At 36.4% G+C, this 14,134-nt stretch overlaps 1 protein-coding gene across 1 annotated transcript in view; it reads left to right on the top strand.

Moving 5' to 3' along the window:
* The window catches only part of LOC136859096 (uncharacterized), a 209,582-nt gene extending 196,412 nt beyond the window's left edge, over nucleotides 1–13,170 (top strand). Inside the window, exon 7 of the mRNA XM_067138672.2 lies at nucleotides 12,199–13,170. Coding sequence (XP_066994773.2) covers nucleotides 12,199–13,170 — 972 coding nt within the window. The remainder of the gene's footprint in view (nucleotides 1–12,198) is intronic.
* Nucleotides 13,171–14,134: the final 964 nt, after the last annotated feature.

Here is a 14,134-nt window from a genome sequence, read left to right as displayed (position 1 = left end):
TGATGTTAGCTTATTTTGGGTTACTGAGTTGCTTGGCATGGTTCTTGGTGCACGTATAATAAAGACAAGGAAACCTACAAGCACCATGGACTTCCTGAAGAAGTGATGCTTCTGATTAAGCCCATTTATATAGATCTTGCCCATCCCAATTTATTGAAGAAATGTTTCCATGGGAAAACTTAAACGAGTCTTTTAACAGTGTTATTTGGAGCCGTGTACCTAAAAAAATTTTTGTTTGGATATATAACCTTAAAATTAGGAGTACATGATGCTGCTTTATCATTTAATATGGGGAATGCAGTCAGAATTAAGGTACTAGAACAGCTGGGGATCAAAGCAGGGTGAGATTCGCTCAGTGCGTATCAAGGTTTTGATGTTCGTCAGTTAAGAATGAAGGATAAAAAGCTATTTATAGTGGAAGCCAAGATAAGGAAGTCAAGGAGAGAAATTAAAAGGAGTCTGGAGGACAAGTAGAATGAGGAATATGCAGCAGGCGGATTCTAGACTACATCTCGAGTAAGATTCATGTAAGCTAAATTTTAAAATTAATTTTCTCTGCTTTTGGTTTTTTCTTTATATAGGTACGCTCAGTCAACAAACTATAAAAGGTAGAAATCTTAAATAATTATCGGTGATACTTCCATACCGTCTCTCTATAAAGCTACCAGTTTTAGATATGTTGATATATGAAACCAGAAAAAATTATTGTTACTCAAATTTTTCATTAACATTTTTAAATTTGGAAAAAAATTCTCAAAAAATAACCATACATTAATCCTAAAACTAAAGACAGCATTGTAAAGAACAAAGTGCATATAATAACACTATAAAGTTTCAAATCTATAGGACAAAGGACCTTTTATCTGAGCGTACCTAAAAATGGAGAAATTACCATTGTCAGCATAGGGGCAGTACGTACTCCACATTCAGGGCACGTGTCTGTGAAGACCATAGTAAAATAATGGAAAATCACTATATTTGCTAACATAATTTGGCCAGATACACTTATTCTAGATAGACAAAAATTATTATGTGCAATCAGTGAACATTGTAGATTATTGTTATATTATTAGGTATTGGTTAAAGTTCATGGTTAATTTTTTATGAGAGTTTATTTCTTGCGATGTTTTTTAAGACTGCAAAATCACTCCAAGCTGTCGGAAGGGTAAACTCGGAAACTACTCGTGTGATATGAATGATGTTTTTACAGGTGCTACCCACAGCATGTAGCTACAAAGTAAACTACAATCATGATATTTGGTAAAATGGTTCTTTTGTGGGAAAAGTTTAAAAATTGTTATAAAAATTTTCATACATTTTTTTGGATATTTTATGGCCTATTTTTCATAAATAAAGAGCTATGTTCATGATTGTAGTCTACTTTTCAGATAATTGCACACTAAAACCGTGTGCCAAATTTCAGTGGTCTATCATTAACGGTTACTGAGATAGTAAAATAAATATCCTAAAAAATACAACTTTTCAGGAGAGTCATTCAAAGTAAAAATTTAAGTTTGTGACCAACCTGTACAGTTTCAATGCATTCCAGCTCCATATTCCCCTTGAATGAGGACACTCTCGTCATCCTGCTGTCTTTTCTTATTCCTCCTCTTTTGTTTCTGGCTTCTTTAGAACTTTCAAATACAGCCCTCTCAGCATCAATTACCCTGCGACGATCAATTGCAGCTAATGCTGAGGCCATATTTTCCCCTGGAGACATTTCTAACACTCCAGTACCTTACATCTAGATGCAGCACCTGCATTGAAGCAGATAACTGCATCCAGTACACCCATTTTTAGAGTAGGAAGACCTACAAATACACTTTTTGGCACCCGTTCCCAAATGCAGTGATGGAAACTCTCATTAGGGTTCTGTGTTCGTCCATGTAGACATTTTTCCAAGAGTTTTTTGTCACTAAGATCTCTATAAATAGGTTTTATGGCTTCAATAACAGCATAGGGTAATGAATGTTTATGAGAATAATCTTTACCCTCAGCCTTTGCTTTCTGGTACCCACACCACGAGTCTGGACCTGGAGGACATAACACATGTTGTGGGTGGTCATCAGTTGATGCTTTGTGAAGTAAACTAGCCCATACAGATTTTCTCATAGCTTCCAAATTACCCTGGTTTCTCCTTATAGCTAAGCCATAGTACAGTTGTAATAAGTCTACTTCTGTATCAGTGAGATGGCGTCGTCCAGTAATCAATTTTCCATCTGATAGTTTTACACCCTTTAGATCTTTTCGAAGCTTTCGTAAACGACTACCTAATCTCTTCTGAACATGCCCTACGCATTCCAGCTTGACTATTGACACATTTTCTCCATATGGCTTAGCGTTTACAACATTCTGGAAACCCCTGGAATCACCATCCCCAAGGTATTTTGTGTACTGAACACCATAATTTTCCACCGACCTTCTAAAAATACTCAGGACACCCTGTGACTCCATTCCCCCACTGTAACCTTCAAAATTAATGGCACATTCATGGTTTTCATTATCTGACTGGCAACTTTGGCAATATTTTGTCAGACACTCCACATCAATGATTTTTCCATTATCGAGAGATGTTGCAGTGACAACCCCATTTAGGGATGTATGGCCCCTTTTTTTCCAACTCCCATCAAAGGCTGCAACAATGTTTCTATCCCCATCATTCAGTTCAATTGCTTCTTGCACAGCGTTTATCATACTTGTATTCCCTACAATTATTAGGCTATCAAGAAGTACGTTGTTGTATCTGTCAAATCTAGGAGGAGGAGGCAAATTCATGACAGCACAGAAAGTTTGTGCAGCCCTGAATCCCTTTCCAATGCAACGCATGGAATAAGCTAGTCTTACATTTGTATTATACATACATTTCTCCGTAAATCCAGATGTATAACCTTCTTCCTGGGTATTACACACACTGCATACAATGGTAAGCTTTGAAGCTAAACTTTTTCTTCCCTGGATATTTTCTGTAACTTGTAAACACCCACCACTTGATTTACAGACTGCGCTCTTATTTAGGAGTTTAGAAAGAGCACTCAACTCAACTACTACACAACCAGATACAATATGATTTAGGCCTATATCAACACTTTCACAAGTCTCTTCTAGGTAGCGAAGCTTTTTCTCTGATGCACTTATAGGTGTCCTAACCTCATGTGGTACCACGTGAGGTGAAGAAACCCTACCTGGTTCATTGTTTTGTTTTGTTTCTTTGCGAATCGATTACTGTAAAACTTACGTCTACCAGTACCAAATGCCTTCTTACCCGGCATTATTACAGACCAACATACATTCACACACATGCTAAATGGATCTGAATAACGACGAGATGTTTACAAATAGAGAATTTCATGTACGCTACTAGCTTCTGTTTACAACCTAGCACGTTGCAGCTGGCAGGTCTAAGAGTAATCAGTTCTTAGGCAGGGCAGCCAATGTATAAAATACAACTTACCGCTTCCCGATATCTTTACTGGTGCAAAAGTTATGACGCTTTCAAATGTTTGACATTTATAGGGGCGTGGCTAGTTAGTGCACACATTTTTTAAAGCAACATTTAGGACAAAATACGTTTGCTAACATATGCAAACTATATATATTCCGAAAGAGAGAACTCCAAAGAATAATAATACACGAAAATAAAATTTTCGATTTTTTGAAAGTAATTCACATACACGTGCCCTTCAATGGAGATAATACAAAAATACCTATCAACACTCATAGTGCCAATAATGGGACGGCAATTGAAGTCTATTGGAATCCCATTAGAACTGTAAGACATGATCGGCCGGTTCACTCCAAATATAACCGTGATGTTCTTGTACATCAGTGAAAATTGTTATATATAGAAAAAATTAATTCATGAGAATAGTTATAGTGTAGCATCCACTCAGAACTCTGACTTGGAGTTTAGAATTTATGGCTGATGATGCCTGCAATGACATGCGAAACATGTACCATATGCTTAAACTTTAATATAACGATTGTATTATAGTTTTAAAGACTTTAATAGTATTAAATAGGTGTTTTTGAATAAATTAATTGTTAAACATATAATATATTGAATTCAATAGGTCAAAATGAAAATAGTCACTTGTAATATAGTAGCCAACCAGGCTAACACCAAGTCCAATAGATACCTGAATCTCAAAGTCAAAGTTAGCAAAATCTCAAGACATCGACTTCTATAAGAATGCTTGAAAAGTGGATTAGTTCCAAAATTTCTGAAACACAAAGATAAAACAATCTCCTTTCAAAAATCAACAATACTCAACAGAAGATTAAAGAAATCTGGTTAAAGAGTGAGATCAAGTCTCATTATAAAAAGAAATCGCTCTTGAACCTACAACTATACAAAACTCATTTAGAAGTCGCCCAAAGTATGCCCCCATTAGAATGGGATCCTTGTCTAAGATTCATGAACAACGAAGTGTCAGATGATATAAACATAAAGCAAGAAACACAAGACAAAAAACTAGCTACTTTAAAAGACACTAAACAGAAATCAACCAAACCTCCCAAAAACTACAAACATGCATACCCCGCAACGCGGCAATACCCCTACAACTATAAACTTATCAAACACTTATTTCTCAGACAAAGAACCGGATCCTCTTAACAAGGGCATGAAATTCAATTGGCCGAATCTCAACAAAGCGGATGACCTAATCACCACAGCTGCCAAAATTGAATCTAACATTAATAAACTCCCTACCGGCGAATGTAACTACGGTAGATTTGAAATTAAAAAGAAACTTCCCTCCTTAGTCAATGAATTGAAAAATAATCCACAACCAGGTCCCAATAAACAAATATTCAAATTAATAAAACAAAATTAGGAACAATGATATAATCATTACGAAAGCTGATAAAGGATCCACCACTGTTTTATTAAACAAGGTCGACTACATCAATAAAACAGAACTTTTCTTTTCCGATAATACCTACACTGTAGTAAATAAAGACCTCACACCAAAAATTCAATGAGACTTAAAGATTTCATTGAAAAGTTTATCCTTCTTTTTGCAAGAGCAAGATCATCAAAGACTTACTGTCATGAATCCTGAACTACCAACCTCAATAACCCAAATTTCATAGAAAGGAAGTTCCTGTGTGCTCCATTATAAATAGCAGAAACAGTCCCACATATAAAGTTTCAAGATTTTTACATTATTTTCTTAACAAACCCTTTAAATTCAACAATGAAGCATATGTAAGAAATTACATTGATTTCTGCGAAAAATTAACACAATTTAACCCTTTCGCACTCAGCGCGCCGATCTATCGGCGCGAGAGGTTATGGCGAAAACGCTCACGGCGCCGATACATCGGCTCTGTCTTATTTACGGATTTTGGTCATTTGCGTAGCTGTTAAATCATAACAGTTGATGGTGACGGTACATTAAAGCGTTGAATTTGCGTTTAACTCAACAGATATATCCACCAGCCCTACAAAATATTTTTATTTTCGACAAATGAAATCTGTTGACCGTGAATGTTTATGTTGTGGTTATTTGAAGTTGTTATTGCGTGGATCTGTTTTGATTGGCGTATGAATACAACAAGTTGATCTTGCTATGAGTTTTGTTTATAGTTTATTTCGTTTCTTTGGTATATTGTGTGTTCGATGTACTTCGTAAAATACAATTTTACTCCTTTTCATAACTCCGTTGTTGAACGTGCTTGCGTCATCTTTTTATCGTAATGGCTAGGCCATATTCAAGGCCTAATGAAGCCGATATCCTTGAATTTTCAGATGATTTAGACAGTAATAATGACCTTCTTTTGCCGAAAGTGATTCCCGTTATGTGGGAAGTGACACGGTCGTAACTGCTCACCGTGCATCGGACCGCGAGGCCCTGATATCGATGACCGTTACATGTACACTGAATAACTTCGTGCAATGCTTCATGAGTGAATTGCAGCACACACATCATATTGATATCAAATTATTCAGAATTAAATGTTCTTTCATTCACGTCTAAGAGTAAAGAAGGAAGACGCAACCATGTCTAATTTTTCTGTCATTGAAAACAATAATTTATTTTTTTAAATTTATTTTCGAAATTTAATAACTTTTTGGGCTTAACCAATAACAATACATCCAAGGTATATTCATTTCTGAAATGCTCATAGTTTCCTGTATTAGTGTGATAAATTTTATTTTAATGTGTGTTAAACTCTTTCCGTGTTGAATTTTTGTAATTTGCTTTGGAAAATCACAAAAATTAGTCTGAGTGTCTTCGAGCAAACACCTGCATATAGGCTGAGTGCCAAAGGGTTAAACTACAACCTAACCATATAATGGTCTCGTATGACATCACCAATATGTACTCAAGCATTCCTATAAAAGATAATATAAATATTATTGAAAGAAACCTTTTTAAATACAGTAATTTAAGCAAATTTGAAATAAATGACTTCATTAAATGATTGAGCTTTGTTTTGAACAATAACTATTTCACCTTCAGCAACAAAATCTACCATCAAAAAGAACGGGCAATGGGAGATCCCGTTTCAAGCATTTTAGCTAACATTTTTATGGACAATCTAGAGGCTAATAAGATAGTACACAAAATCAACGGCCTTCACCTACGGATAAGATTCGTAGATGACACGTTTGCCATAATTGATAAACAACAAAACAACAGCGACAACATTTTAAAGTTCCTTAATGGACTCAGTAATAACATTTACCTTCACAAAGGAAGATGAAACCAACAACTCTATAAATTTCCTAGATGTAACCATAAATAGAGCCAGTAATAAAAACAAATTTCAAATCTATAGAAAACCCACTTTTGCCCCTCAGACTATAAGAAGAGAATCTTTGCACCCACATTCTCACAAATTAGCAACTTTCTACAGCTTAATCCATAGAGCGTTCAAAATTCCTCTTTCCAACGACAGCCGAAGAAAAGAACTACAATATATTAAAAAACTGGCTGCAAACCTAACATGGTTAATAAAATTATAAACAAAATCAAATTAAAAACTGCTACTAATTTAACCCCTGAAAGACCTAAAAAGAAAAAAACGTTTTTCTGCTTTTACCTTCAATCTTCACAAATCCAGTTCTATATCAAGACCACCAACCTAATCAAGAAATACGACGTCAATATTGCTTCACAATTAAGTATTTATTATTTTCCACCTAGTCGATACAATGATTGCTTAAGGCAATTAAATGGTTAAAAGTTGTACATGTTTCGTATTTTATCAACATCTTCAGCCACATAACACTGTTTAGATGAAAAATATATAATATTGACAAAGTAATGCTTAAGAGGAAGTGTCCTTAAAATTAACATAAGATTGACAACATTAAAACAAACAAAAATTCAAGAGAAAATATATAAATTATTACTACAATTGAAAGCAGTTGTCAAGGAAACACTTGTACAATATTCCATAGAGTGTATGTCCTAAATGAATATTCTTTTCTTAATAATTCATGAAAAAAGGTCAAATTATAAATTATACAGTTTATAGGTAATTGTCGAAATGAAGAAAACCAGTATCACAATGTGGTTCTTATTATTAATGCAGATGAAAATGTAACTAATTCCTAGTTGTCAATTCTTATTAAGCCTGCTTTCCTTTGGAACAGTAACTCCTGCCATTCTTTCACAGTCTTGTGTCTGGTGTAATATTGATGATGCGTTCTTCCTTGCTCTTGCACCTGAGGAGGTGGAGGAGCGGGGGATATAGGTGTGTCAAGAACCTCCTTGCTGCCACCTATAGCTTCATCTGAGGAGGAATAAGTTGTAGGGCTATCTGTAGATGGAGAAATTCCAGTTCTTTTTTCGTGATCTTTCTCAAGCATTTTCAAATATACTAGAATTTGATAATATAAAGGATTCTTATATTCTACAGCCTCATTAATGTTATCATTTTTCTTTATAAGTTGGTCTAGATGAATGTATAGATCTTCATAGCTGCATGGTCTTGCGCGGCCAACGTCTAGAGCCAATTTTAACAATTAATTCTTTTTTTCATTTCTCTACGATTAGTATGTACGTTGTGTTTCATAAATGTATCATGGTGTGTGTTTTCATGTTTTTAATATGCATTGTGAAAATTTTAAAAAAGAAATTGAAAGTAGAAAATAAATTTTAAAATGTATTTATAATAATTAATGGTTTGGTCCAATTTTGAAGAACAAGGTATGCACATGTATCTCAAACGTTGTTGAATCCAAAATAGGTTTTTGACTGTAAGTAAGGTTATCAGTGTTTTTGTATAAAAATGCGAAAACGTACTAAAATTCTCAGTCCTCGGTGTAAGATCTAACTTCACTTGTTCAGTCTTCAATGTATTAATTGTCACCTGCTGTGTGTCAGTTCTCCATCACCCAGATCTGGACATTATGTGTGTTCACTTTACCTGTGAGATGAAATGCTGATTAATTGCTGAACGTAATAACATGGTTAAGTCTTCATCACCTTACATCTACTACTGCATTTCCATGCAGAAGTTATGTACTTCACGATCTGCACATTTTATAGGGCCTGTGATAGTTGAAGATGGTTTGATTGAACTTTTTCCCATTCTTAACACTTTCCCCTCCTCTACGAACCATGTGACCTTGCCGCGGTGGGGAGGCTTGCGTGTCCCAATGATGCAGATAGCCGAGCCGCAGGTGCAACCATATCGGATGGGTATCTGTTGAGAGACCAGACTAACGAATGGTTCAACGAAAGGGGGGTAGCAGCCTTTCGGTAGTTACAAGGGCGGCAGTCTAGATGATTGACTGTTACGGCCTTGTAATAATACTCAACATGGCTTAGCTGTGTTGATACTGCTACACGGCTGAAAGCAACGGGAAACTACAGCCGTAACCACCTCCCGAGGACATGCAGCTCTCTCTGTATGAATGATGTACTGATGATGGCTTCCTCCCGGGTAAAATATTCCGGAGGTAAACTAGTCCCCCATTCGGATCTCCGGGTGGGGACTACACGAGAGGGGGCGATCATCAGGAAGATGGATACTGACATTCTGCGAGTCGGAGCGTGGAATGTTAGAAGTTTGAATCGTTGTGGTAGGTTAGAGAATCTGAAAAGGGAGATGGATAGGCTAAAGTTAGATGTAGTTGGTATAAGTGAAGTACGTTGGCAGGAAGAACAGGATTTTTGGTCAGGCGACTACCGAATTATCAACACGAAATCAAACAGGGGTAATGCAGGAGTTGGTTTAATAATGAATAAGAAAATAGGGCAGCGGATAAGCTACTACGACCAGCATAGTCTCCAAGATAGACACCAAACCAATGCCCACCACAATAGTGCAGGTCTATATGCCTACTAGTTCAGCGGATGATGAAGAAATTGAAAGAATATATGAGGAGATAGAAGATTTAATACAATATGTCAAAGGTGACGAGAATCTAATTGTGATGGGAGACTGGAACGCAGTGGTAGGCCAAGGAAGAGAAGGTAGCACAGTAGGAGAATTTGGATTGGGACAAAGGAACGAAAGAGGAAGTCGGCTGGTTGAATTCTGCACTGACCATAATTTAGTCCTCGCCAATACTTGGTTCAAACACCACAAACGACGGCTGTATACGTGGACGAGACCTGGAGACACTGGAAGGTATCAAATAGACTTCATTATGATTAGGCAGAGATTCAGAAACTAGGTGTTGGATTGCAAAACTTTCCCAGGAGCAGACGTGGACTCTGACCACAACTTGTTGGTCATGAAATGCCATCTGAAGTTGAAGAAATTGAAGAAAGGAAAGAATGCAAAAAGATGGGATCTAGACAAGTTGAAAGAAAAGAGTGTGATGGATTGTTTCAAGGAACATGTTGCACAAGGACTAAATGAAAAGGCCGAAGGAAACACAGTAGAGGAAGAGTGGAGAGTCATGAAAAATGAAGTCAGTAGGGCTGCTGAAGAAATGTTAGGAAGGAAGAAAAGATCAACTAAGAATCAGTGGATAACTCAGGAGATACTAGACCTGATTGATGAACGACGAAAATACAAGAATGCTAGAATTGAAGAGGGCAGAAAAGAATACAGGCGATTAAAGAATGAAGTGGATAGAAAGTGCAAGGTAGCTAAGGAAGAATGGCTGAAGGAGAAGTGCAAGGATGTCGAAGGCTGTATGGTCCTGGGAAAGGTAGATGCTGCATACAGGAAAATCAAGGAAACCTTTGGAGAAAGGAAATCTAGGTGTATGAATATTAAGAGCTTAGATGGAAAGCCACTTCTAGGGAAAGAAGACAAAGCAGAAAGATGGCAGGAGCATATCCAACAGTTGTATCAAGGTAACGATGTAGATAATTTCGTTCTGGAACATGAAGGGGCTGTTTATGCTGATGAAATGGGAGACCCAATTTTGAGGTCAGAGTTTGACAGAGCTGTGAGTGACCTCAATAGGAACAAGGCACCTGGAATTGATGATATTCCCTCTGAATTACTGACTGCCTTAGGAGAAACCAGCATGGTAAGGTTATTTCATTTAGTGTGCAAGATGTATGAGACAGGAGAAGTCCCATCCGATTTTCGGCAGAATGTTGTTATACCTATTCCCAAGAAAGCCGGTGCTGACAGGTGTGAAAACTACCGCACTATTAGTTTAGTATCTCATGCCTGCAAAATTTTAACACGTATTATTTACAGAAGAATGGAAAAACAAGTTGAAGCTGAATTGGGGGAAGATCAATTTGGCTTCAGAAGAAATGTAGGAACACGTGAAGCAATCCTGACTTTACGTCTGATCTTAGAGGATCGAATCAAGAAGGACAAGCCCACGTACATGGCATTCGTAGATCTAGAAAAGGCATTCGATAATGTTGATTGGACCAGGCTATTTATGATTCTGAAGATGATAGGGATCAGATACCGAGAACGAAGAATTATCTACAACCTGTATAAAAATCAGTCTGCAGTGATAAGAATCGAGGGCTTTGAAAAAGAAGCAGCAATCCAGAAAGGAGTGAGGCAAGGCTGCAGTTTGTCCCCTCTTCTTTTCATTGTTTACATAGAACAGGCAGTAAAGGAAATCAAAGAGAAATTTGGATAGGGAATCACAGTCCAAGGAGAGAAAATCAAAACCTTGAGATTTGCGGATGATATTTTTATTTTATCTGAGACTGCAGAAGATCTCGAGAAGTTGCTGAATGGTATGGATGAAGTCTTAGGTAAGGAGTACAAGATGAAAATAAATAAGTCCAAAACAAAAGTAATGGAGTGCAGTCGAACGAAGGCAGGTGATGTAGGAAATATTAGATTAGGAAACGAAGTCTTAAAGGAAGTAGATGAATATTGTTACTTGGGTAGCAAAATAACCAACGATGGCAGAAGTAAGGAGGACATAAAATGCAGACTAGCACAAGCAAGGAAGAGCTTTCTTAAGAAAAGAAATTTGCTCACTTCAAACATTGATATCGGAATTAGAAAGATGTTTTTGAAGACTTTTGTGTGGAGCGTGGCATTGTATGGAAGTGAAACATGGACGATAACTAGCTCAGAAAGAAAGAGAATAGAAGCTTTTGAAATGTGGTGTTACAGAAGAATGCTGAAGGTGAGATGGATAGATCGAATCATGAATGAAGAGATACTGAATCGAATTGGTGAGAGGAGATCGATTTGGCTAAATTTGACGAGAAGAAGAGATAGAATGATAGGACACATCTTAAGACATCCAGGACTTGTTCAGTTGGTTTTCGAAGGAAGTGTAGGTGGCAAGAACGGTAGGGGTAGACCAAGGTATGAATATGACAAACAGATTAGAGCAGATGTAGGATGCAATAGTTACGTAGAAATGAAAAGGTTAGCACAGGATAGGGTGGCATGGAGAGCTGCATCAAACCAGTATATGGACTGATGACTCAAACAACAACAACAACAACAACAACACTTTCCATGCTGTCTTTATCAGCAGTGCTAGCTCATGATTAAGCCATGTCTCCTTAAGATGTTTGACATTTACAATCACTCCAGACTCCTCCCTTTATGCAAGCACCCCATCCTCTGGAACTGTCCATACCTCTGCCAGATGTTGTCATTAACTGACATGCACAAATAGCTTTCTTAACCATCCAGATATTCTTTTGCAAACATCATGTATTTTAATTTTACTAGGAAGGTGATGCATGTTTTCCATTTAACTCTTGTTCCTTTTTCTACCATTACATGTTAAATTGTTAAATTTTGGTTGATAATCACCATTTATTCCATGCAATCTTGTTTCAGAGTGGCTCTTCAGCTTCCATCGAATGCACCATCTGTAATGGACGTGTGGAAACAATTGAGAAACTCGCTGTTCACATTGCCAGGTCTCATAGTGCCCATTATTTCCAAGATGTTAAAATGGAGAATACTCCAGTGTTAAGAAACTTCGATCCATTCATGTCAAATATTGGCACCAGTAGTGATAGTGATCAGGTGGGAATGTTTCAACAACTGCAATCTTCCACTGTTTGTTTACCTTCAAATTCTGTGATTCAAACACAATTATGTGGACAATCTTCTCATTATACATTGTCCATATCAGAGGAAAGGACATGTAGAACACAAGGAATAGTACCATGCAATGTCCAAGTGTGTGAAAAGTCAGTGGATGACTCAGTAAATTTAGTTAATTGTGATAACTTTACCGTTTCTGATGAGAGAACAATTGAAATGCATTCAGTTTTGTCAGGTGATCCTTTGGTGGGTTCTGTGAATACATGCAGTGAATATTCCCTGTCAGAACAGTGGGGTAGTGTGTTTGAGGAGCAGTCCTTTAATGCTCCTGTGTATGATTATGGAAGTAACTTACATGTAACAAGGTGTGATACTGTGTGTGTAAAACCTGAGAACAGCAGCAACTCTGTGGATTCGGAAGTGCATAGCTTGTACAGTGTATACGAGACTGAAGAAGATAAAGTAGCAAATGTACGGATTAATGATTTACCGAAATATATTTGTGAAGATACCAGTGTTAATAATGAAAGTACTAACAGTTTTGTGGATTGTAGGAGGACGTATGGCAAAAGTAGTACTATGCTTTTAAAACCGTGCAGGAAGACATATGGCAGGAAACATCATAATGTTACAAAGAATGTTTCTTGCTCGCATTCAGAAGCTGAAGACCTTGATATTAAACCCTCACTTTCAAACATCAATTGTCATTCCATTTATTCAGAACACTTGATCAATCCTAAGTCTGAGAGCTCTGAGTAAGTATATATGCTCTATTTAGGTATGGAATATGTCATTACTTGTAACTCTTGTCTGGTATCAAAGTATGACATCTACATTTATATTTCATGCTATAATGATTGTATAAAAATGTAAATGTTCGTCAGAGGCATGTTCTCAACAGTCTCCCAAATTGTTTGCTTTTCTTTTTACAGATTAGCATTTTACCAGGTAGGATACTTGGTGAAGACACAAAAACTCTAGAAAATGCATTATGTAATCCAAGAATTTTCATTTTCATTTTCATCTCCTGGTTTGTCTTACAAAATTTGTTGTTGCTTATTGCCTGTATTGTTCTATTGATCTGTTTAATATTTATTTTTATGTAAAATTAGATGCTGATTCATTCTTCCATGTCAAGACTTTTTCACTTGTCTAAGATTTTACTTCAAGGAGAATTTTCTAACATAGGTTTTGAATCTTCAAGCTGAACTAGATATCTGATTATGGTAAAGTGCCTCATGACTCTCATACCTCTTTTGTTTTACAGGGCTGTTTTTAGATGTTAAATTACATTACTTGAATTAATGTTCTTTACACTGTTATGTCCTTTAATATTACAGTTCTAAATGTCTTTTTTTTTTTTTTTGCTGTGTTGAGCTCCCATTTTATTTACAATTATTGGACAGAAGGATTCAATCATTTTGATAATAGTAAAGAAGGAAATACAGCATTATACAAAGAGTTTGTAACATTCTTACATTGGCCATAATTATTGCAGTAAGGATTTATCTCTTGGAAACATGAAACTGTCAGTGTTTCATGTTCTCCCTTATAGTCTACATGCTGATATTTTTAAGAAGATTATTATTGTAATAATATGAAACCTTTTGTTTTCAGAATTACTAATGGGGAAATTAAATATCCATCATCTGGTGGAGGTATGTACTGTGTTTGTAAGCAATAATATCTATTTGTACATGTCTTTCATAGTTTTTAAAAATGC

Source organism: Anabrus simplex, chromosome 1 (genome assembly GCF_040414725.1).
Source record: "Anabrus simplex isolate iqAnaSimp1 chromosome 1, ASM4041472v1, whole genome shotgun sequence".
Lineage (NCBI taxonomy): Eukaryota > Metazoa > Arthropoda > Insecta > Orthoptera > Tettigoniidae > Anabrus > Anabrus simplex.
Note: the sequence above shows the minus strand (reverse complement) of the source record. Positions and strands in the feature narration are given on the sequence as shown.